At 43.0% G+C, this 22764-nt stretch overlaps 1 protein-coding gene across 1 annotated transcript in view; it reads right to left on the bottom strand.

Annotated features, from left to right (window-relative positions):
• Positions 1-22764, bottom strand: part of LOC126229656 (aminopeptidase N-like) — a 137894-nt gene that overhangs the window by 33052 nt on the left and 82078 nt on the right. The window contains exons 9-10 of the mRNA XM_049942379.1: positions 19471-19651; positions 15793-15967 (exon numbers count right to left, since the gene is read on the bottom strand). Coding sequence (XP_049798336.1) covers positions 15793-15967; positions 19471-19651 — 356 coding nt within the window. The remainder of the gene's footprint in view (positions 1-15792; positions 15968-19470; positions 19652-22764) is intronic.

Genomic DNA, 22764 nt, shown 5'->3' with positions numbered 1-22764 from the left:
CGTGCTACCGGCACCTGTTCTCCTCTGTCAGTTAGCCTTCTGCCGATCCTATGCCTCCCAGAAACTAGCCAAACGCAATTCCACCGCCCTGGAAGCTAGACTGAAGAAAAATCGAGACTCGTTCACACGATTTGTCGACCTGCGAAAAGTGTTTGACGATGTATAATGTTGCAAGATATTCGAAATACTGACAAGGGGAGGCCGCCAATTGTGAAATTCAGATACAATTCATACTGCGCATAATAAAAGCTCATGGCCAGAGGTGCAACGTGGCAAAGCACGGAGATGCACTTCTCAACCATTGTCGAGAAAATCGACAGTTAAAAATAAAACGTTGCTTTGAAATACTCTCTACGAGTAAGAATTTTCTACAGCGTCGTGGCGCAGCGGTAAGCGCTCGGGTCGAATCTCGTGCCATGCAACCTTTTTTTTTTTTTAGTATTTGTTTTTTGTAATTCAAATGTGTATATATATATATGCACACACACACACACACACACACACACACACACATATATATATATATATATATATATATATATATATATATATATATATATATATATAATTCCCGGCAATCAGTTGCAACAATTATGCATATAATAAGTTGTTGAAAGTCGTTTGTCGTGGAAAAACTGGCGACTTCGAACATCATTATGTTTTCCCAAAACAAAGTTGTATTTCACAAATGTTATTAATTGTTTTCATAATGTTAACCACGTATAGTTAACGGAAGACGTAGAAACGATATTCCGAAACGAATACGTATAGCGTAAGTCAAATGTTCGAATTAGAATAGAAACCCCACGAACACAAATTTGCTGTGGCAGGTATGAAATATAAACTCCGTTACTCGCTCGTTACACTTGAAGGACAGATGTTGAATGGCCCGAAACGAGCCGCCGCATAACAGCGTAGTTGCCTGCTAACTTCGAAAGAAGGTAGATGCGGTCCCTAGCGCAACTTGTAACATCGTCGAAAATCAGTGCGGACGTGAGAGCTTTGGTACATCCTGTTAAACAAACGGAAAAATGGAGGCGGTACAATTGGAGAGCGATCCGCCTTCACCAACATGCATAAGCAATTCATTAATAGTTTTAATGAATTGCTTATGCATGTTATATCTGAATTACAATAAACTAATAATAAAAAAATGTTGCATGGCGCGAGATTCGATCCGGCGACCTTCTGATTACGAACCCGAGCGCGTACCGCTACGCCACGACGCTGTGGAAAATTATTAATCGTAGAGAGTATTTCACGGCAACGGTTTCTTTTAACTGTCGATTTTCTCGACAACAGCTGAGAAGTGCATCTTGGTGCTTTGCCACATTACACCTCTGGCCATGAGCTTTTATTATGCGCAGTATGAATCGAATCTGAATTTCAGAATTGGCGGCCTCCCCTCATGAGACAAACTGAGGTGGGCTACAGGGAAAAACGGATATACACAATACGTATTAAACCAAGGGGAACAAAAACAGTGGCAGACCAAGCTTGTGGTGTGGCGTTGATCTGAGATTCTGTTATTCTGCGCAACGGACTAATATGAGATGTACCCTTTACCCTGTGGTTCCTGCAAGATGCAATTTCCACCCCCACACTACTACAGAAGTCAGACAGACGCTCCTAACGTTCTAAAGAGAAATGCCTGAAAAATTTTCAGCAATAAATATCTTCTGGAGTCATCCGCTGTAAGGAAATGACACAAAAATTCACAAAATTTCTTACGTAACTAGTGGGATACTTGGGTACTGGAGTAGTGCTAGTTAATGTAAGAAAAACATGAAACTAACGAAAATTATTATTTATTTTACAAAAATTCTGAGAAATCACAATGGCCCTTTTAGTTATGAATTGAAGAAGTTATATCCTGGTTCTTTTCCGAATGTGAAGTTATCTCTCAAGGATAGGATTCTCTAATGAAATTTCTATACAAAGTTTAAGATGGTTGTTGACTTGGCAGAATGGCTGAGAGGCGCGCCTACTCAACTTGAATAATTATCCTTTAGAACGTTGCTAGGTACGGTCGAGGCTGTCGCGTGTGAAATGCGGTGAAGAGTACTGTTGTGGAGGGAAATACGGGGCTCGCAATAGCTGTAGTGCACAATACCGTAAGCTGCGATGACTGCTGTCTGCGCCGTTCGCTGCTGACAAATAAGTTAACTATCGTTCTATCTGGATTGACCTTCGCCAATCAAACTCTCCCTACGCCTTGATGAAGTCAAGGATTCCTATTCGCTCCTAGTCTAGCTATTGGCGTGGTACACCGGTCAGATAACCAGTCCACCGCGATGCCACTCAAAAATTTGCTCGCAGGCGTTTAACTATAACTCTGTCCATTCACACCGCACAATATGTGTGTCGGCCAACACGGTGAACAACGCTTAATCGCAAGGACTCAATATAGAGTCGCACTTCGATTCGCTCTCGACAGAGGTGCTCTCCCAGTGAAGTACTGAGGAGAGACTTGTTCCTCGCTCCAAGAGCGACAACGGAACGGCGCCTCTCCACGCCACACGTGAAGGGGTATATCTTTCAGTCTCTTCCCTTACTCCTTCAGCTCAAGGCATCAGAAATATCGTCTACCAATGAGCATTGCTCTTCTAGAACGGGAGAATGACGTTTCGTTTAAGGTGACCAATCCGGAAACCTGTAGTATCGGCGTTTGGTGTTTGCTGTCTCCCTGTGAAAATTTCTGAAACTGCATGTTATGTGTAAAGAATGCGTTGGCTGGCCGCTCCCACACAATGTAGCGGAATTTGCTTTTCAGCCGAACACGGGGTCGTTCCTACTTTCCTTCGGGCGAACGCTGTCCGCTCCACGAGCGGCCACCGACCGACGTAGATGGGTTGGGACTGGCCTCCTGGTGTGCAGGTGCCTCTCTCGCACTAAAAGCTCCTGAGACCGTCGTGTCTGGAATGTATACGTGTACGCCAGCCTCGAGTATTTCAACCACAGTGCGCACTTGCGATTTATAGTTATTTGCATATTGTTTACATGAATTCATACAACGTTGACTTTGTCTTATCGAGTTTGGGTTCGAATGAAGCGTCTTGATGTGCAGAATATGACTGTGAGGGCGGAATATGTAAGCAATGAAGGTCAGGTCACCACGATGTCTTACACAAGGAAGAACCAATCAGAATAAAAATAGTGTAACACAGGTACACTATGTGATCAAAAGTATCCAGACACCCACCAAAACACACGTTTTTCATATTAGGTGCATTGAGGTGCCACCTATTGCCAGGTACTCCATATCAAGGATCTCTGTAGACATTAGACATCGTGAGAGAGCAGAAAGGGACGCTCCGCGAAACTCACTGACTTCGAACGTGGTCGGGTGACTGGGTTCAGCCGCGCGGGATTAGCCGAGCGGTCTGAGGCGCTGCAGTCATGGACTGTGCGGCTGGTCCCGGCGGAGGTTCAAGTCCTCCCTCGGGCATGGGTGTGTGTATTTGTCCTTAGGATAATTTAGGTTAAGTAGTGTGTAAGATTATGGACTGTTGACCTTAACAGTAAAGTCCCATAAGATTTCACACACATTTGAACATTTTTGACTGGGTTCACTTGTGTCATACGTCTGTAAGCGAGAGTCCCACACTCGCAAACACCCATGTTTCCGATGTGATAATGGAAACGTGAAGGGACACGTACAGCACAAAAGCGTACCGGCCGACCTCGTCTGTTGACTGACAGAGACCGCCGACCCTTGAAGAATATCATAATGTGTAAGACGCAGACATCTATCGAGACCATCACACAGGAATTTCATACTGTGTCAGTATCCATTGCAAGTACCATGACAGTTAGGTGGGAGGTGAGAAAACGTGGATTTCATTGTCGAGTGACTGCTCATAAGTCACAAATCACGCTGGCAAATGCCAAAAGACCCCTCGCTTGGTGTAAGGAGCGTACACATTGGACGATTGAACAGGGGAAAAACGTTCTGTGGAGTTACGAATCACGGTACACAATGTGGAAATCCCATGGCAGGGAGTGGGTATGGCGAATGCCCAATGAACATCTGCCACCGTGTCTACGCCAACAGCAAAATTCTGAGGCGGTGGTGTTATGGTGTGGTCGTATTTTTCATGGAGGGGCTTGCACGCATCGTTGTTTTACGTGGCACTATCACAGCACAGGCCTACATTGATGTTTTGAAGCACCTTCTTCCTTCCCACTGTAGAAGACCAATTCGGGGATGGCGATTGCATCTTTCAACACGATCGAGCACCTGTTCGTAATGCACAGCCTGTGGCGGAGTGGTTACACGACAATAACATTCCTGTAATGGACTGGCCAGCACAGAATCCTGCCTGAATCTTATAGAACACCTTTGGGATGTTTTGGAATGCCGACTTTGTGCCAGGCCTCACCGACCGACATCGATGCCTCTCCTCAGTGAAGAACTCCGTCAAAAATGGGCTGCCATTCCCCAAAAGACCTTCCAGCACCTGATTGAAGGTATGCCTGGGAGAATGGAAGCTGTCATCAAGACTAAGGTTGGGCCAACACCATATCGAATTCCAGCATTACCGATGGAGGGCGCCACTAACTTGTCATTTTCAGCCAGGTGTCCGGATACTTTTGATAACATAGTGTAAGTTGTCTTTCACCCCTGCTATTCCACCTATACGTCGAAAAAGCAATGCTGGAAATAAAAGTTCAAGAGTGGGATTAAAATTCAGACTGAAAGAATATCAATGATAAGATTCCCTAATGACACTGCTATACTCAGCGAATGTGAAGAAGAATTACAGGATCTGTTGAATGGAAGGAATAGTCGACTGAGTACAGAATATGGATTGAGAGTAAATCGCTAAAAGAGATAAGTAATGAGAAGTAGCAGGAATGAGAAACCCGGGAAACTTCTAATCAGAATTGGTGATCGCGAAGTACTGAAGTTAAGGAATTCTCCTAACTAGGCACTAAAATAAGCCATGACGGATGGAGCAAGGAGGACGTGAAAAGCCCTGGCAAAAAGGGCATCCCTGTCCAAAGGAAGTCCACTAGTATCAAACATGCGCCTTAATTTGAAGAATAAATTTCTGAGAATTTACGTTTGGAGCACAGCATTGTATGGTAGTGAAACATGGACTGTGGGAAAATCGGGGCAAATGAGAACTGAAGGATTTCACACGTGCTGGTGCAGAAGAAGGTTCAGAATTAGTTGGACTGATAAAATAAAGAATGAGGAGGTTCTCCGAAGAATCGGACGATAGTACACGTGTTAAAACGTCAGCGAATAACTTCCATGTTACTAGAGGCATCTGTAGAAGGTAAAATCTTTAGATGAAGGCAGAAATTGGAATACATCCAGCAAATAATTGAGGAAGTAGGTTGCAAGTGCTGCTCTTATGGTTCAAATGCCTCTGAGCACTATGGGACTTAACTTCTGAGGTCATCAGTCCCCTAGAACTTAGAACTACTTAAACCTAACTAACCTAAGGACATCACACACGTCCATGCCCGAGGCAGGATTCGAACCTGCGACCGTAGCGGTCGCGCGGTTCTAGACTGAAGCGCCTAGAACAGAATAATTGCTGCTACTCTGAGATGAAGAGGTTGGCACAGAAGAGGAATTTGTGGTGGGCTACATCAAACCACTCAGAAGACTGAAGATGCCCTCTCCCGCCGCCCCCCCCCCCCCACACACACACACCTCCAAAAGGAAGAAGAAAATCAGTTAACACCGATATTCTTCACTATAAATAAACAAACACTACATTATCAGTCAGTCTACCACTTCGCCCTCTAACTCCAATGATAGCCGCATCATGTAGAATGGACGCACAGTACGAGTCTACGTCTACGTCAGTACTCCACACGGTATGTAGCCGTGAGTACATATGGTAACATCTGGTGCAGCTGACTGATCCCCTCTTCCACACCCCACTCGCTAATGGAGCGTAGGGTAGAACGATTGTTGGTAAACGTCTGTATTACCTCAATTTCCAGAGCTTTAAATGAAACAACAAGTTCACTGTTACCAGTCACCGTTTTATTTATTTCCACGACGCGTTTCGAAGGTTTAAACCTCCATCATCGGGTGGATTTACATTAGTAAGTATTACATTTGTGTGTGTGTTGTGTTACGATTTTTGGAGGAACTTGTGGCACTGCCTAGTGGAGAAACGAGACGCTGTTTCAGAATATGGTTTAGGATTACTTTTGACGAAAAATTAAACTGATATCTAATGGTAAACATTAAATAAGTAAACTACAGTACCTTCAGTGATCACAGGTTCCTTTTGCTGTCGTAACACATCACATGTATACTGCCACATTTGTAAACAAATATGGCGTCTGGAATCAGCTGGGTGCAAGGTTCGTATAGCAGAAGTGAAGACATAATCGCAAAGTGCAAAGAATATACATCACAACAATATTATTACAGAATAATTGCTTTAAGCATTTAGCGGTGTTTGTTTTGAGGTGTCAAATATATGTGTGTGTACTTCTGGTGGTATATAAACCCAATTCTGACAAGTTAAAACAGCAAACATTCGTACTCGTTTATACAATCAGGTGAAATGTTAAAATGGCTTAAACTTCATACTTATTGATAACAATTAGGTGAAATGTTACAGACTATAATTACAATGATCATATTGGCTACAACAGTAAAATCATACATACATTACACTCTTTCATTGGGATTAATAAACAGATGTGAAGTGAGGGGCTGGAGGCAGAAGGAGAGGTAGAGAGAGAGCAAAAGTGTGTGTGTGTGTGTGTGTGTCTGTGTGTGTGTGTGTGTGTGTGTGTGAGTGAAAGGGAGAGGGAGAGGGAGAGAGAGAGGGAGAGAGAGAGAGAGAGAGAGAGAGAGAGAGAAAAGAGTGATTATATGAGAGGAAACATTTACATGGGAAGGAATCTTAAGATTGCATGTTGCATATATTAGCTGCCTAATGCAACATGCAATCTGTGATCACTGAAGGTACTGTAGTTTACTTATTTAATGTTTACCATTAGATATCAGTTTAATTTTTCGTCAGAAGTAATCCTGAACCATATTCTGAAATAGCGTCTCGTTTCTCCACTAGGCAGTGCCACAAGTTCCTCCAAAAATCGTAACAGAACACACACACAAATGTAATACTTGTAAATCCACCCGATGATGGAGGTTTAAACTTTCGAAACGCGTCGTGGAAATAAATAAAACGGTGACTGGTAACAGTCAACTTGTTGTTTCATTTAATGTCAGTAACAGTCACGGTAAAGCCTAACCTAAAAATGTTCCAGAGCTTTCTTGTTGTGGTCGTTTCTCGAGATGTACGTGGAAGGGTGTAATATGTTGCCAGACTCTATTGAAATTTCACCGGTACAGTTCTTCGTGATGCACAACGCCTCTCTTGTGGCGCGCGTCGCTTTGAGTTTGTTGAGAATCTCTGTAAAGGTCTCGCACGGACTAAACAGATCCCATGCTGGACAGCGCCGCCATTCCTTCGATCTTCTCTATCTCTTCTATCAATCCTACCTAGTAATGGTCCCAGACTGATTAACAACACCCAAAAACCGGTCGAACAAGCACCTTGTAAGCCCCTTCTTTAGTAGACAGATTACATTTTCTTAAGATTCTTCCAGTGAATCTCAGTCTCGCATTTGCATTTCGTACTAATTGTTTTAAGTGGTTATTTCACGTCAGGTTGCTTTGGATAGCTACTCCTATATATTTTATGGTAGTTTCTGTTTCCAGCAATTTCTCATCAGTAGCGTTGTTCACAGTAGTGGAATTCTTTTCCAATGTGTGCGTAACAAGTTACATTTATTTTCGAACAGGGTCAACTGCCGGACTCTGTTCCATTCATCAATCCTCTGAAGGTCCTTGTGCAAATGAGGTTGCAACATCTCTCTTAAAAATATCGACGTTGAGACCTTGATGTTCGCACGAAGAAGCATCGATATTAAAAAAATTGCTCTTAAAAATCATACGACGATGTTTTTACGCAATTTTTATGTATTTTAGAAAAATTAGAAACAGCACATCAACATGATTTTATTTGTGAGTTGTTGTTGTTGTGGTCTTCAGTCCTGAGACTGGTTTGATGCAGCTCTCCATGCTACTCTATCCTGTGCAAGCTTCTTCATCTCCCAGTACCTACTGCAACCTACATCCTTCTGAATCTGCTTAGTGTATTCATCCCTTGGTCTCCCTCACCGATTTTTACCTTCCACGCTGCCCTCCAATGCTAAATTTGTGATCCCTTGATGCCTCAAAACATGTCCTACCAACCGATCCCTTCTTCTAGTCAAGTTGTGCCACAAACTTCTCTTCTCCCCAATCCTATTCAATACCTCCTCATTAGTTACGTGATCTACCCACCTTATCTTCAGCATTCTTCTGTAGCACCACATTTCGAAAGCTTCTATTCTCTTCTTGTCCAAACTATTTACCGTCCATGTTTCACTTACATACATGGCTACACTACATACAAATACTTTCAGCAACGACTTCCTGACACTTAAATCTATACTCGATGTTAACAAATTTCTCTTCTTCAGAAACGCTTTCCTTGCCATTGCCAGTCTACACTTTATATCCTCTCTACTTCGACCATCATCAGTTATTTTACTCCCTAAATAGCAAAACTCCTTTACTACTTTTAAGTGTCTCATTTCCTAATCTAATCCCCTCAGCATCACCCGATTTAATTTGACTACATTCCATTATCCTCGTTTTGCTTTTGTTGATGTTCATCTTATATCCTCCTTTCAAGACACTGTCCATTCCGTTCAACTGCTCTCCCAGGTCCTTTGCTGTCTCTGACAGAATTACAATGTCATCGGCGAACCTCAAAGTTTTTACTTCTTCTCCATGAATTTTAATACCTACTCCGAATTTTTCTTTTGTTTCCTTTACTGCTTGCTCAATATACAGATTGAATAACATCGGGGATAGGCTACAACCCTGTCTCACTCCTTTCCCAACCATTGCTTCCATTTCATGCCCCTCGACTCTTATAACTGCCATCTGGTTTCTGTACAAATTGTAAATAGCCTTTCGCTCCCTGTATTTTACCCCTGCCACCTTCAGAATTTGAAAGAGAGTATTCCAGTTAACGTTGTCAAAAGCGTTCTCTAAGTCTACAAATGCTGGAAACGTAGGTTTGCCTTTTCTTAATCTTTCTTCGAAGATAAGTCGTAAGGTTAGTATTGCCTCACGTGTTCCAACATTTCTACGGAATCCAAACTGATCTTCCCCGAGGTCCGCTTCTACTAGTTTTTCCATTCGTCTGTAAAGAATTCGTGTTAGTATTTTGCAGCTGTGACTTATTAAAGTGGTAGTTCGGTAATTTTCACATCTGTCAACACCTGCTTTCTTTGAGATTTGTGAGTAGCTTAATAAATGAATGTGAGTTGTGAGGTTAGAGTTATTTTAAAGCACAAAGGAACTGGAAATAGTCACCTGTTTCTTCACAAACGTACTTATATCTACCTACTTTTCTTGACGTTAAGTTACGTGAGACGCGATGCGATGATTAACTATCTTCATGTAAATCTGATTACGAAAGTAAATAAAATGGATCTCGTGAAGAAAATTCGTTTCTTTTTATATATTTTTAACGATTAAACACTTTTGAAAGCGAATTTAGGGAAAGAAGCTTAGTTAATCTAAGAGGGTGGTTTGCAAAGCTCTCGGAATCAACACGAGAGGCCAGCACAAGCGCAACGAGTTGTTCACGTGATATTCATTGGACTGTTGCCTGTAAACAAGTGCCACGTCAGTGCTCTTGGAAGAGAGCTGTGGCAGTGAGGTGGCTCTGTTGTTCTCATGTAGTGATTTGCGAAGATGGAGAAAATCGAGATTCGAGCAGTGATTAAGTATTTCGTAAAGAAAGGTATGAAAGCAAAGGACATGCATGCCGATTTCCAGAATACACTGGGGGACTTTGCTGCTTCATACTCAACAGTTGCAAAGTGGGCAAATGAGCTTATATTTAGTCGGGAGAACTTAGATGATGATCTGCACAGTGGTCGGCCAAGATATGTCACTACTCCAGAAATCATTGCAAATGTGCACAAAATGGTCATGGAGGATCGCCGATTGAAAGTGCGTGAAATTGCTCACGCTTGCCAGATGTCATCTGAAAGGGTATATCACATTTTAACTGAAGAATTAGACATGAAAAATTATCTGCAAGATGGTTGCCGCGACTCTTGACGCAGGATCAAAAACGAATGAGAATGGTCATATCGGATCAATGTTTGGCCCGTTTTAGGAGAAACGAACAGTTTTTTTGCGCCGGTTTGTGACCACAGATGAAACTCGTGTGCACTTCTATACCCCAGAGACAAAACAACAGTCAAAGAAGTCGAAACATGCTGATTCTTCGCCACCAAAGAGAGCAAAGACAATTCCTTCGGCGAGAAAGGTCATGGTATCAGTGTTCTGAGATGTGAAGGGGATTCTGTTTGTAGATTACCTCCCCATTGGGCAAAAAATTACTGGAAAATACTATGCTAACCTCCTGGACAATTTGCAACAAAAGATACGCTATAAAAGGTCAGGTTTAGCGAGGAAGAAAGTCATCTTCCATCAAGACAATACGCGCCCGCACACATGTGCCGTCGCCATGGCAAAATTACACGAATTAAGTTATGAACTGTTGACACACCCGCCTTATTTACCTGATATGGCTCCGTCACACTTCCATCTCTTCCCAAAACTGAAAAATTTTCTTGGTGGACGAAGATTCACTTCAAACGAAGAATTGATAGCAGGAGTTAACTATTTTGCAGGCCTGGAGGAAACTCATTTCCGAGATGGGATAAAGCCACTAGAACATCGTTGGACCAGGTGCATTAATCTACAAATAAACAAAATGTATGAGTGATGCAAGTACTTTTTTTCTACTCATTTCCGAGAACTTTTCAAACCATCCTCGTAGTTCCAAGCAGTCTTGTTTCCTTCTTATGTGAAGATTACCGCAATCGGCGAGAACGAGAGCTCGCTTGGGACATATGAGGCAACCGTGGGAAGATACGCCTTTGAAATTTTTGCAAGTTTTGGAGAAGGTAACTTCAGGCCATCCTTGACTTCAGTATGGTCCCTTTTTATTGGTGTAAGAGGAGACAACAGATGCATCTGAATCTCATTTTCACTAATGTTTCCACCAGATGTCGATCACTTAGCCGTCATGTTGTAACGCCGGAAATGCATATCCTCCTATTTCCGTCTATCGTACTATAATTTTTTTCCTTATTTTGCTACCTGAAGATATGACTTTTCTGTGTCTTTATATACTGTAATCGTTTTACTATATATATATATATATATATATATATATATATATATATATATATATATATATATATATATATATTCTCCTGGAAATGGAAAAAAGAACACATTGACACCGGTGTGTCAGACCCACCATACTTGCTCCGGACACTGCGTGAGGGCTGTACAAGCAATGATCACACGCACGGCACAGCGGACACACCAGGAACCGCGGTGTTGGCCGTCGAATGGCGCTAGCTGCGCAGCATTTGTGCACCGCCGCCGTCAGTGTCAGCCAGTTTGCCGTGGCATACGGAGCTCCATCGCAGTCTTTAACACTGGTAGCATGCCGCGACAGCGTGGACGTGAACCGTATGCGCAGTTGACGGACTTTGAGCGAGGGCGTATAGTGGGCATGCGGGAGGCCGGGTGGACGTACCGCCGAATTGCTCAACACGTGGGGCGTGAGGTCTCCACAGTACATCGATGTTGTCGCCAGTGGTCGGCGGAAGGTGCACGTGCCCGTCGACCTGGGACCGGACCGCAGCGACGCACGGATGCACGCCAAGACCGTAGGATCCTACGCAGTGCCGTAGGGGACCGCACCGCCACTTCCCAGCAAATTAGGGACACTGTTGCTCCTGGGGTATCGGCGAGGACCATTCGCAACCGTCTCCATGAAGCTGGGCTACGGTCCCGCACACCGTTAGGCCGTCTTCCGCTCACGCCCCAACATCGTGCAGCCCGCCTCCAGTGGTGTCGCGACAGGCGTGAATGGAGGGACGAATGGAGACGTGTCGTCTTCAGCGATGAGAGTCGCTTCTGCCTTGGTGCCAATGATGGTCGTATGCGTGTTTGGCGCCGTGCAGGTGAGCGCCACAATCAGGACTGCATACGACCGAGGCACACAGGGCCAACACCCGGCATCATGGTGTGGGGAGCGATCTCCTACACTGGCCGTACACCACTGGTGATCGTCGAGGGGACACTGAATAGTGCACGGTACGTCCAAACCGTCATCGAACCCATCGTTCTACCATTCCTAGACCGGCAAGGGAACTTGCTGTTCCAACAGGACAATGCACGTCCGCATGTATCCCGTGCCACCCAACGTGCTCTAGAAGGTGTAAGTCAACTACCCGGGCCAGCAAGATCTCTGGATCTGTCCCCCATTGAGCATGTTTGGGACTGGATGAAGCGTCGTCTCACGCGGTCTGCACGTCCGGCACGAACGCTGGTCCAACTGAGGCGCCAGGTGGAAATGGCATGGCAAGCCGTTCCACAGGACTACATCCAGCATCTCTACGATCGTCTCCATGGGAGAATAGCAGCCTGCATTGCTGCGAAAGGTGGATATACACTGTACTAGTGCCGACATTGTGCATGCTCTGTTGCCTGTGTCTATGTGCCTGTGGTTCTGTCAGTGTGATCATGTGATGTATCTGACCCCAGGAATGTGTCAATAAAGTTTCCCCTTCCTGGGACAATGAATTCACGGTGTTCTTATTTCAATTTCCAGGAGTGTATTTATGCATTTATGTCGATGTATTATTGGTTTGTTTTGTAAATATTATTTGTATTTTTACGCTGGGTCTTGCCTAGGGAAAACTATTTTATCGAACGAATACATCGATAGGTCGTGTGGAGAACCAAAGTGTTTAGGATCTTTGGTAGTGTGAACTCGGCCGCGTGGAGCGCGGGCAGAGGGGAGTCTGGCTGGAGTAGTGCAGTGGAGCAGGTGTGTTGTGTGACGCTCCCGCGATTTGCCGCGCTTTCGGGGTTTGGCAGCATGTAATTGCGCTCGCCTTGTTATGATAGTTTCTGACACGGTGTCGCGGACGGGAAGCATTAGCGGGCGCACATCAAGAGCCCGTTTCGCCTGGCGACCGTGTCGAGAAGAAGGCGCGCCAACATCCAGCTTCTGCAACAGCGACGGCCGACAATGAGTGACTGTCGCCACCTCCTCGATCGACGACTTCAAACCTTCAATCAACCAACAAGGAACACTGGAAGCACGTAAAGTTTTAGAACTGTATGGCAGACCTCAGCTCTTAAAATTGTTGCATCACAAAATTACAGCAACTTAGCATTAACCTTTGTTGCTCATTGTCCCAATTGCATTTCCAAGCAGGGTCCCTTCCTTTTCCGAAATGAACCCGAGTGTCGTTGAAATTCAAACGCCAGCATTAAAATAATATAATTCAATTTCACTGCTTTAATTTCAAAGTTCAGTTAAGGTATTCATAGCTGGCTACAATATTTAGATTACACGAGCACACATTATGAGTGCGAGTTTTGTTAGCATATTTTAGCTTACCTGTGACTGCAGCTCAGCTTGGTACGTACTAAATTTTACTATTGTTAATTGTTCAGAATCATTTAATTCAAGTTCGAAGTTAAAACTCTTATTTCTAAATTGCGTAGATTCAAGTAGCTTTTGAAATGATTGTTGAGGTAGCCCAAGACTAACCTTATTTTACTGAATTTCGTAGTGCTTCAGAAACAAATCTCACTATTAATTTCAGTCACTAAATTAACTTTCAATTTTCCGGTTTTATTAATTCTTTTGCTAAATTAAGTCAGAGTGTAGCGAAAATTATTACTTCTGACAAACTTTCAGTTTTCACACTACACGTGTCAACCTTCGGTTGCCACGCTTCTACTGCTAATTATATGTGTAATAACCTTTCTTTTTCAGTTACTATAGTAATTGTCCATAGGACTGGCGACCGTAATTTCCCTCAAATCTCAAATATCTAATTACCGCTAGTTAATTGTTAACGTAACGGCCTCACATTTACTTTCTTTATTAACTTTACCCCTTTTCAAAATTAATTTCCACCAGTTTCATTTGCATTTTTCCTTTCATTTAGATGTAACCCTTTCCTCCCTCTTTACCGACAGATTAACTTCGGTGACGATTGCTTTTCCCAAATTTCCATTAGGTACACGCGGTTTAATTTTTCACTGTCCTTAAGATCGATAAGTGAGGGGGAGGTTACAACGTTTTTGTGTGCCAATCGCTTGTGGTATTTCCAGATTCAGATTCTGAATCTTCTTTCTTCGACTAATCGGTTTTGTCGTTCTTGATTGCAAGTGCAGTAATTCCCTTACATGTTCATTTAAGTAACTAATTACCTTTGATTTAGCGACAGCATCTTTGAAATGCATGAACTTGAATCTTGGGTCAAGAGATTTTTAAAACTTCCAATACAACAGAGTGATCTAAGTCGTCGAATCTTCTTGCCAGTTGCTTATTTATTTCTTTTGTTTAATTTAATTTGTAGGTGTCGTACTTTCGACTGCGTATCGAACACACCTGGCCAACGGGATCACTTTGTTTACTGTAAAGTAACTGCCCCCTGACATTGCTTTTGTTAATTTTTCAAACGGTAGTAGCAATTCCGCCATTTCTTTGACACGGTATAACTCGCTACTAGAATCCGTTGAGGGAGCCTCATCTCTAGTTAAAAGTATCTCTCCGAGTACAAATTCTATCGTATGCGAAAGTCAGGTACCATTTTCTTCAATTTGGACTTCTTGCAGTCCCGTATCTAGCTGTCTTTCCCATAACTCGTTACTTGCACTGATGCTCCCTTTAATATACTTGACAATATCTCGAATCTTCAGTGTTTTACATCATCAATACATGTATTTACGACTAAGTAATCGTATGAACAAAGCAAGGAATAATCTTTTTTTCGCCAAACGTGTCGCGATTGACCTCCATAACAGTGCTGTCATTATCCGTGAGGATAGATGAAAGTGTTTCAATTGAATATTCCATTCGGAAAAACGATGTGTCAGTTTTTAGGTGATGTTCAGCTCAAAAACATCTAACGTTCCGTCGAAGAGTTGAATCTCGTGTATAAAGTGAATAGTAATGACCATAAGTAATTCGTTTTGCATTGCTACAGAAGAATGTTGAAAATTAGTTGGAGTGATGAGTTGAGGAATGAGATGTGCTTTGGAGAATCGGCGAGGAAAGGACTATACGGAAAACACAGACAAGGAGACGGGACAGGATGGTAGGACATCTGTTAAGACATCACGGAATAACTTTCATGATGCTAGAAGAAGTTGTAGAAGGTAAAAAGTCTAGAAGGAGATTGAGTCTGGAATACATCCAGGGGAAGACTGAGATTGGAATACATCCAGCAAATAAAGGCCACAGACTGCAGGTGCTACTCTGAAATGAAGAGGTCGGCACAGTATAGGAATTCGTAGCGGGCCGCATCAAACCAGTCAGAAGATACATATTCTGTAGTACAGAAGCAACTGGCCGTCACAAACGAAGGAGACAGATACTAACAACAAAAGCCATCCATAGTCGCAAGCCAGCATCCAGCATTACGCTTGAAGTAGCTATGTAACATGTAATTTTCTTTGCACCATCTGAAGATGAGCCTGAAAAGATTCGAAAACCGGTTCATGGAATGAATAAATCACTATTTCAAAAAGTGACTGGTTGCAGTTTTACGTATTTACTTTGAATAAAATGTCACGGATTGTTTGGGAAAAAAAGCTTAATTTAAGCTCCAGAATGGAAGTCGGTCACTCACCAGCCACGTGCAGGTTGAGGAGTAGCCAGTCGTCTGGCTGAGCCACGGCCGGCACCTCCAGCTCAGAGTCCAGCAGCCAGAGCCGCGGGGGAGAGGCGGAGAAGTTCGCCTCAGAGCGGGACGTGTAGGTGATGGGCACTGGCCATACGGTGTCTGCGTCCGACAGGTATGGTGCCTGCAAATTCACACAGGTGGTTCCGTGAGGGCTGCTGAGTAGACCGCAGTGGGACGTGGGAAGGGAAACACTAGGTTCACATCGATAACACGTCTGCGTGACGTCACTATGACGTGGACGTGCGCGGTTTCGACCGTCGTGGACATCTAGCGACTTTCGTGGTCGTGTCGAGTATGAGCGTGATGGGCCTCGTTTGCAGTGGTCATCCATCTTGTGTTTACGCAGAGGTATCACCGTGGTGGGCCTACAGTCTCACGATTTCAGTCGGGAGTTGGCACCATCATCGTGTTGATACATGACACCACCTAGGAAACGTTCGATCTGAAATATTGTGACTGTCTGCTGTTTTCAATACCTCATTATTCCCAAGAATGAAAGTAATGTATGCATAACAGTTATGTTCTTTTCAGAAATAGTCTGTAAATACCCAATCAGTATGTGTGCGCCTCATTAACATTACAAACTGAACCGATTTATTTGCTCCATACCAATGGATAAGCCACATCTTCCCTTACCTTATTCCATTTGACATGTTTATTGACTTCGTTTTAATTTATATGTTTATTCATTTTGAAGACTATATAGGTAAAGTACTTTTGTCTAGTTTCGCATACAAAATTATAAGTGCTTTGCACACCAGAATAATAAATCTAATATTACCATAACGCTTTTGAATGAAAGTAATGTATGCGTAAAAGTTATGTTCTTTTCAGAAATGGTCTGTAAATACCCAATCAGTATGTGTGCGCCTCATTAACATTAAAAACTGAACCAATTTATTTGCTCCATACCAATGGATAAGCCACATCTTCCCTTACGTTATTCCATTTGACATGTTTATTGACTTCGTTTTAATTGATACGTTTGGTCATTTGAAGACTATATAGGTAAAGTACTTTTGTCTAGTTTCACATACAAAATTATAAGTGCTTTGCACACCAGAATAATAAATCTAATATTACCATAACGCTTTTCTCAAACCGTAAAAGGACTGTAAATATGGAGTATCGTTTTGACTGTTGTAACCACTCTTGCTCACGAATTAAAGCAGCATTTCATATATTCGATTAGTACAGTTTTGAAAACTATTGTTGTCTTTTCTTTCTTTGAAAGTGAGAACCAGCCAACTCCATACTCGTTTTTTACATACGGTTGTTGAGCCGGCCAACATATTACTTCCCCCTACATATGTCTCTCGTAATGACCATGAGTAGAAAATTTGAGAAATTAGAGCCAATACAGTGGCTTACTGACAATCGTTCTTCCCTCGCGCTATTCGCGAGTGGAACAGGATTGGAGGGCTCAGTTAGTGGTACAAAAGGTACCCTCCGCCACACACCATTACGTGGCTTGCGGAGTATGATGTAGATGCAATTATGTAATATCAAAAGTAATTAAAATACATAATTATGTAATACGAAAAGTACTTAACAGTAAGTTTCCCCAATGGAAAAAGTGTGGTGGTTGTGCGAAGTATATTCTAATTTGTGCGAAAAATTACAGTTCACCGCGAAAGAAAACGAACTTGTGAAAGTAACTGAAACAATGAGAAAAAGCAGCTGTAGGTACAGAATACAGGGTGATTCAAAAAGAATACCACAACTTTAAAAATGTGTATTTAATGAAAGAAACATAATATAACCTTCTGTTATACATCATTACAAAGAGTATTTAAAAAGGTTTTTTTTCACTCAAAAACAAGTTCAGAGATGTTCAATATGGCCCCCTCCAGACACACGAGCAATATCAACCCGATAGTCCAACTCGTTCCACACTCTCTGTAGCATATCAGGCGTAACAGTTTGGATAGCTGCTGTTATTTCTCGTTTCAAATCATCAATGGTGGCTGGGAGAGGTGGCCGAAACACCAAATCCTTAACATATCCCCATAAGAAAAAATCGCAGGGGGTAAGATCAGGGCTTCTTGGAGGGCAGTGATGAAGTGCTCTGTCACGGGCTGCCTGGCGGCCGATCCATCGCCTCGGGTAGTTGACGTTCAGGTAGTTACGGACTCTCCATACAGTTGATTGTGGAATTTGCAGCTCTTTGCTAGCTCTGCGAGTCGATTTTCCTGGGCTGCGAACAAATGCTTGCTGGATGCGTGCTACATTTTCATACTCGTTCTCGGCCGTCCAGAACTTTTCCCTTTGCTCAAACACCCATTCTCTGTAAACTGTTTATACCAACGTTTAATACACCACCTATCAGGAGGTTTAACACCATACTTCGTTCGAAATGCACGCTGAGCAACTGTCGTCGATTCACTTCTGCCGTACTCAATAACACAAAAAGCTTTCTGTTGAGCGGTCGCCATCTTAGCATCAACTGACGCTGACGCCTAGTCAACAGCGCCTCAAGCGAACAAATGTACAACTAAATGAAACTTTATAGCTCCCTTAATTCGCCGACAGATAGTGCTTAGCTCTGCCTTTTGTCGTTGCAGAGTTTTAAATTCCTAAAGTTGTGGTATTCTTTTTGAATCACCCTGTATATTACATCTGCATATGTATGTTCTTTAATAAAATATTGTTGGGTTTCGAGCCGCATCAAGTGGTTAACTGCTGACGAACTATCGGTAGAGATCTCCTCTGTCATTGTCAAATGGTTGACCGTCCTCTGAATGCCGTTGCCGTGCTTATACAGCTGCGCCGCCCTCCGTGACGTCACTGGTGCCTAGTCCAGCACCATATACGACCATGTTTTGGTTCCGGGACTCCGGCGAAAGCTCTAGGGCAGTTAACCTATTGATGCGGCTTGAAACCCGAGAACATTTTAGTAACCGATATCGCCACGAAAGCATGCATTCGTACATAACATACGTTCTCGTTCGAAACAGAAGTATCCTAAAATAACTAGCTTGCAAATCTTCTTTTGTACTTTATAGACGGTTGAGACTATGCTGTGTTTTAATTCTTTTTATGTATCAGACTTTTCTATGCTTTTAATTTTGAGTTGTACTTTTTTTGTTTTACTCGATGAACAACTTGTATCGAACATTTACTGATATTTAGGTGATTTATGCTTAATTTGTAAATGATTGACAATTACAAGTCACTCCTGGGATAGAGCGCTCTTATATGGACATAACGTCAAATACTGCAGAACATACTGTACTCAGCTTAATAAAGTCCGAGGATTTTTTAAGAAAGCAAATGCGGAAAAATGTTGGAGGTACCAGCTACATTCTTTTCCACATTCCGACATTCTAAGCACTACACTACTGTAGAGCCTTGCAGCTTACGCCTCGAAACTTCAACTGCCGTTACGCTTTTAGCGACACGTTTTGGAGTGGTCCTCAATACTCGAAGAAGCCTGTGTTCAGAGGACATACCTAGTAGTATAAAATCTTTCAAACATGTTTTCACCCACTTCTTAGAACACGATATTACCACGGAAGTCGATAGACGTCCCCGACAGTCGAGAATGAATATGCAGTAGTGACGTTACGTAGAAGTGTTATCGAGATGAATCCAGCGTCTCCCGAGGTGGGAAAGTCGAAGCACCTGTGATATGACAGCTGAACCGTCGGTGTAGTTCCTGGAGACGGAGATGAAAGGGAAGCCACCCTGTCGCACCCAGGGCAGCATGACTTCTTCTAGGTAGGTTCCCTCGGGCAGGGAAGAATCAGGCGTCACGTAATCCAGGGTCCTCAACAGGAGGTCGTCCGTCGCCGCGCTGAACATGCTATGGACAGATCACATTACATTACAGCAGATTCACTACTACTCGTGAGGTGACAGCAGAGCTAGTTACATTTCCACGGTATTCTATATGAATTAAACACATGTTAAAAAGCTAAACATAACAGTGTGTGACGCTTGAAGGATAAGCATTATTTCCATGCACTGACCTCAACAGATAGCAGCACTGACCTGTGTCAACGTGTGAACGTGTTACCCGTTGCCTTTCGTCACGGCATCTTAGGTCAGCATATTCTGTTTAACGATTTTTCTGACGTTTTGCTGGTATCAGTGTCTGGCATTGTCAAGGATTCACCCTTCATTGCTGGTGACGGACATTGCCCGAAGATCACGAGACGAACAACAGGCAATACATCAGCAAGTTGCCACGAAAGCGTCATCAGTGTAGATTAGTATTTCGAGGACGGGTTACGACAGGTGGTTTCAATGTGACCTTACAGCGTTTTGAAAGGTTAACTTTAATTATAATCACCCTGTATGTATTTCACATGCCGCGCCAGCTTGCATTAAATTACAACTAACATTACGACGTCTGGCAACTCGAGACACCACCATCACTGCAATACACGTGTCGCATTTTGAAGAGTAATATTTCTAAATTTTTGCGTTAAATAATTAGATGCTATCTACAGCACGCTAAAGAACATCGGAAAGAGTTTTATCTCAACAGCTCTGTTATTTTTTAAAATTTCTAGTTACTCAAGATTCTCACTGGTCACAGGTGCTGCGAAGTACACGTTTCGTTTGTCGATAATACTTAATTCTGTAACCAAATTTTGTACAACTGTACAGACATTCATTACTTAGTGATTGCGCCAAGTTTTTTGTTTACACTTCATCATAAAATTTATACTCTATGACTGAAGCAAAAAATTATTTTCATTGTACGTCAGCAAGTCATTTTAAACGATGCTCTGTTACTCTGTTACAAAACTGATTACAGGGAATGCTGAGTGCTGAGGTGCCTGTCGGGCGGTTTTAGAATGTTTTTCACTTGACAAAGTATTTATTTAGTTAGTTGAAAACTAAGACCATTATTTTGTCATGGCGCTAACTTTTGACGTACGCAAGCACATGATTTAAGACGTGTACTGTCCAACGAACAAGAGAAAAATGAATGCATATGAACCTAGCGGCAGTTACTGAAACTCGTAGGCGATGGTGGGGGAAGCAACATCATGCAAGAGAAACGTCTTTTAAATTTCGTAACTTACGCATAAGCTGCAGTGTGTGCAGTATAGTGTCTCCACCTACGTGAGTGGTGGTGAGGGGATGCACATGTAAGTAATTCATGTCTGTGCAAAGGTAGGTCAAAATTATTGTGGACCACCTGCATGTGTTCACTCCTGATGTCTTCTCCGAAGGCGATGCCGTCATCCAGAAGGAGAACTGTCCTTGTGACAAGGCGAGAATCGTGTTGTAAACGTTTGATGAGAGTGTTGGCGAACTTAGGTAGATGCATTGGCCTCCTTATTGGTCTGCTCTGAACTGAAGGAACACACCTGCGACGCTATCGTTCACCAGCTTGGCGCCCACAGACCAGAGGTCCGACTTTTACGAGGATTACGTGACTTGTGAATACGACCTCTTGGTTCAAATGGGTCTGAGCACAATGGGACTTAACATCTGAGGTCATCAGTCCACTAGACTTAGAACTACGTAAACCTAACTAACCTAAGGACATCAACACATCCATGCCCGAGGCAGGATTCGAACCTGCGACTATAGCAGCTGCGCGGTTCCAAACTGAAGTGCATAGAAACGCTCGGCCACAGCGGCCGGCAACACGACCTCTTGCTCATCAGGTGTGCCGTGGGTATGCATATTAGACTGATGCTGGATCTATCACCCCAGTTCATACAAAATGATAGATTACCCCTTGAGGCAAGCATGACACATAGAAATAAACTGCCACGCGCGTCGAAAAACGTTATTTCATAAGTTTCTGAACTCGCCAGGTACATCGTCTACTGCTTGTGGTTGGAGGACCTGGGCATTTCAGTTGGATAATTTACTTTAATGGTTGTTCTCTTTGATCTCGTAAATTAATGTTTATTCAAACAATGTGTAAAATTACTCAAAACACATAAACACGGAGCGGGGTGGCGCAGTGTGTAACGCCGGAAATGCATATCCTTCTATTTCCATCTATTGTACTACAGATTTTTCCTTATTTTGTTACCCGAAGATATGACATTTCTGTGTCTTTATATATTGTAATTGTTTTACTATTTGTATATATTTATTTATGCATTTATGTCGATGTATAGTTGGTTTGTTTTGTGAATATTATTTGTATTTTTACGCTGGGTCTGGCCTAGGGAAACTATGCTATCGAACCATTACATCGATAGGTCGTGTGGAGAACCAAAGTGTTTAGGATCTTTGGTAGTGTTAACTCTGCCGCGTGGAGCGCGGGCAGAGGGGAGTCTGGCTGGGGTGGTGCAGTGGAGCACGTGTGTTGTGTGAAGCTCCCGCGAGTTGCCGCGCTTTCGGGGTTTGGCAGCATGTAATTGCGCTCGACTTGCGATGATAGTTTCTGACATGGTGTCGCGGACGGGAAGCATTAGCTGGCGCACATCAAGAGCCCGTTTCGTCTGGTGACCGTGTCGAGAAGAAGGCGCGCCAACATCCAACTTCTGCAACAGCGACGGCCGACAATGAGTGACTGTCGCCACCTCCTCGATCGACGGCTTCAAACCTTCAATCAGCCAACAAGGAAGATTGGAAGCACGTAAAGTTTTAGAACTGTATGGCAGACCTCAGCTTTTCAAACTTTTAAAATTGTTGCATCACAAAATTACAGCAACTTAGCATGAACCTTTGTTGCTCATTGTCCCAACTGCATTGCCAAGCAGGGTCCCTTCCTTTTCCGAAATGAGCTCGAGTGTCGTTGAAATTCAAATCATTCGATTTCACTGCTTTAATTTCAAAGTTCAGTTAAGGTATTCATAGCTGGCTACAATATTTAGATTGCACAAGCACAAATTAAGAGTGCGAGTTTTGTTACCGTATTTTAGTTACCTGTGACTGCAGCTCAGATGGTACATACTAAATTTTACTATTGTTGATTGTTCAGAATCATTTAATTCAAGT

This window comes from Schistocerca nitens, unplaced genomic scaffold, assembly GCF_023898315.1.
Source record: "Schistocerca nitens isolate TAMUIC-IGC-003100 unplaced genomic scaffold, iqSchNite1.1 HiC_scaffold_377, whole genome shotgun sequence".
Classification (NCBI taxonomy): Eukaryota; Metazoa; Arthropoda; class Insecta; order Orthoptera; family Acrididae; genus Schistocerca; species Schistocerca nitens.
Note: the sequence above shows the minus strand (reverse complement) of the source record. Positions and strands in the feature narration are given on the sequence as shown.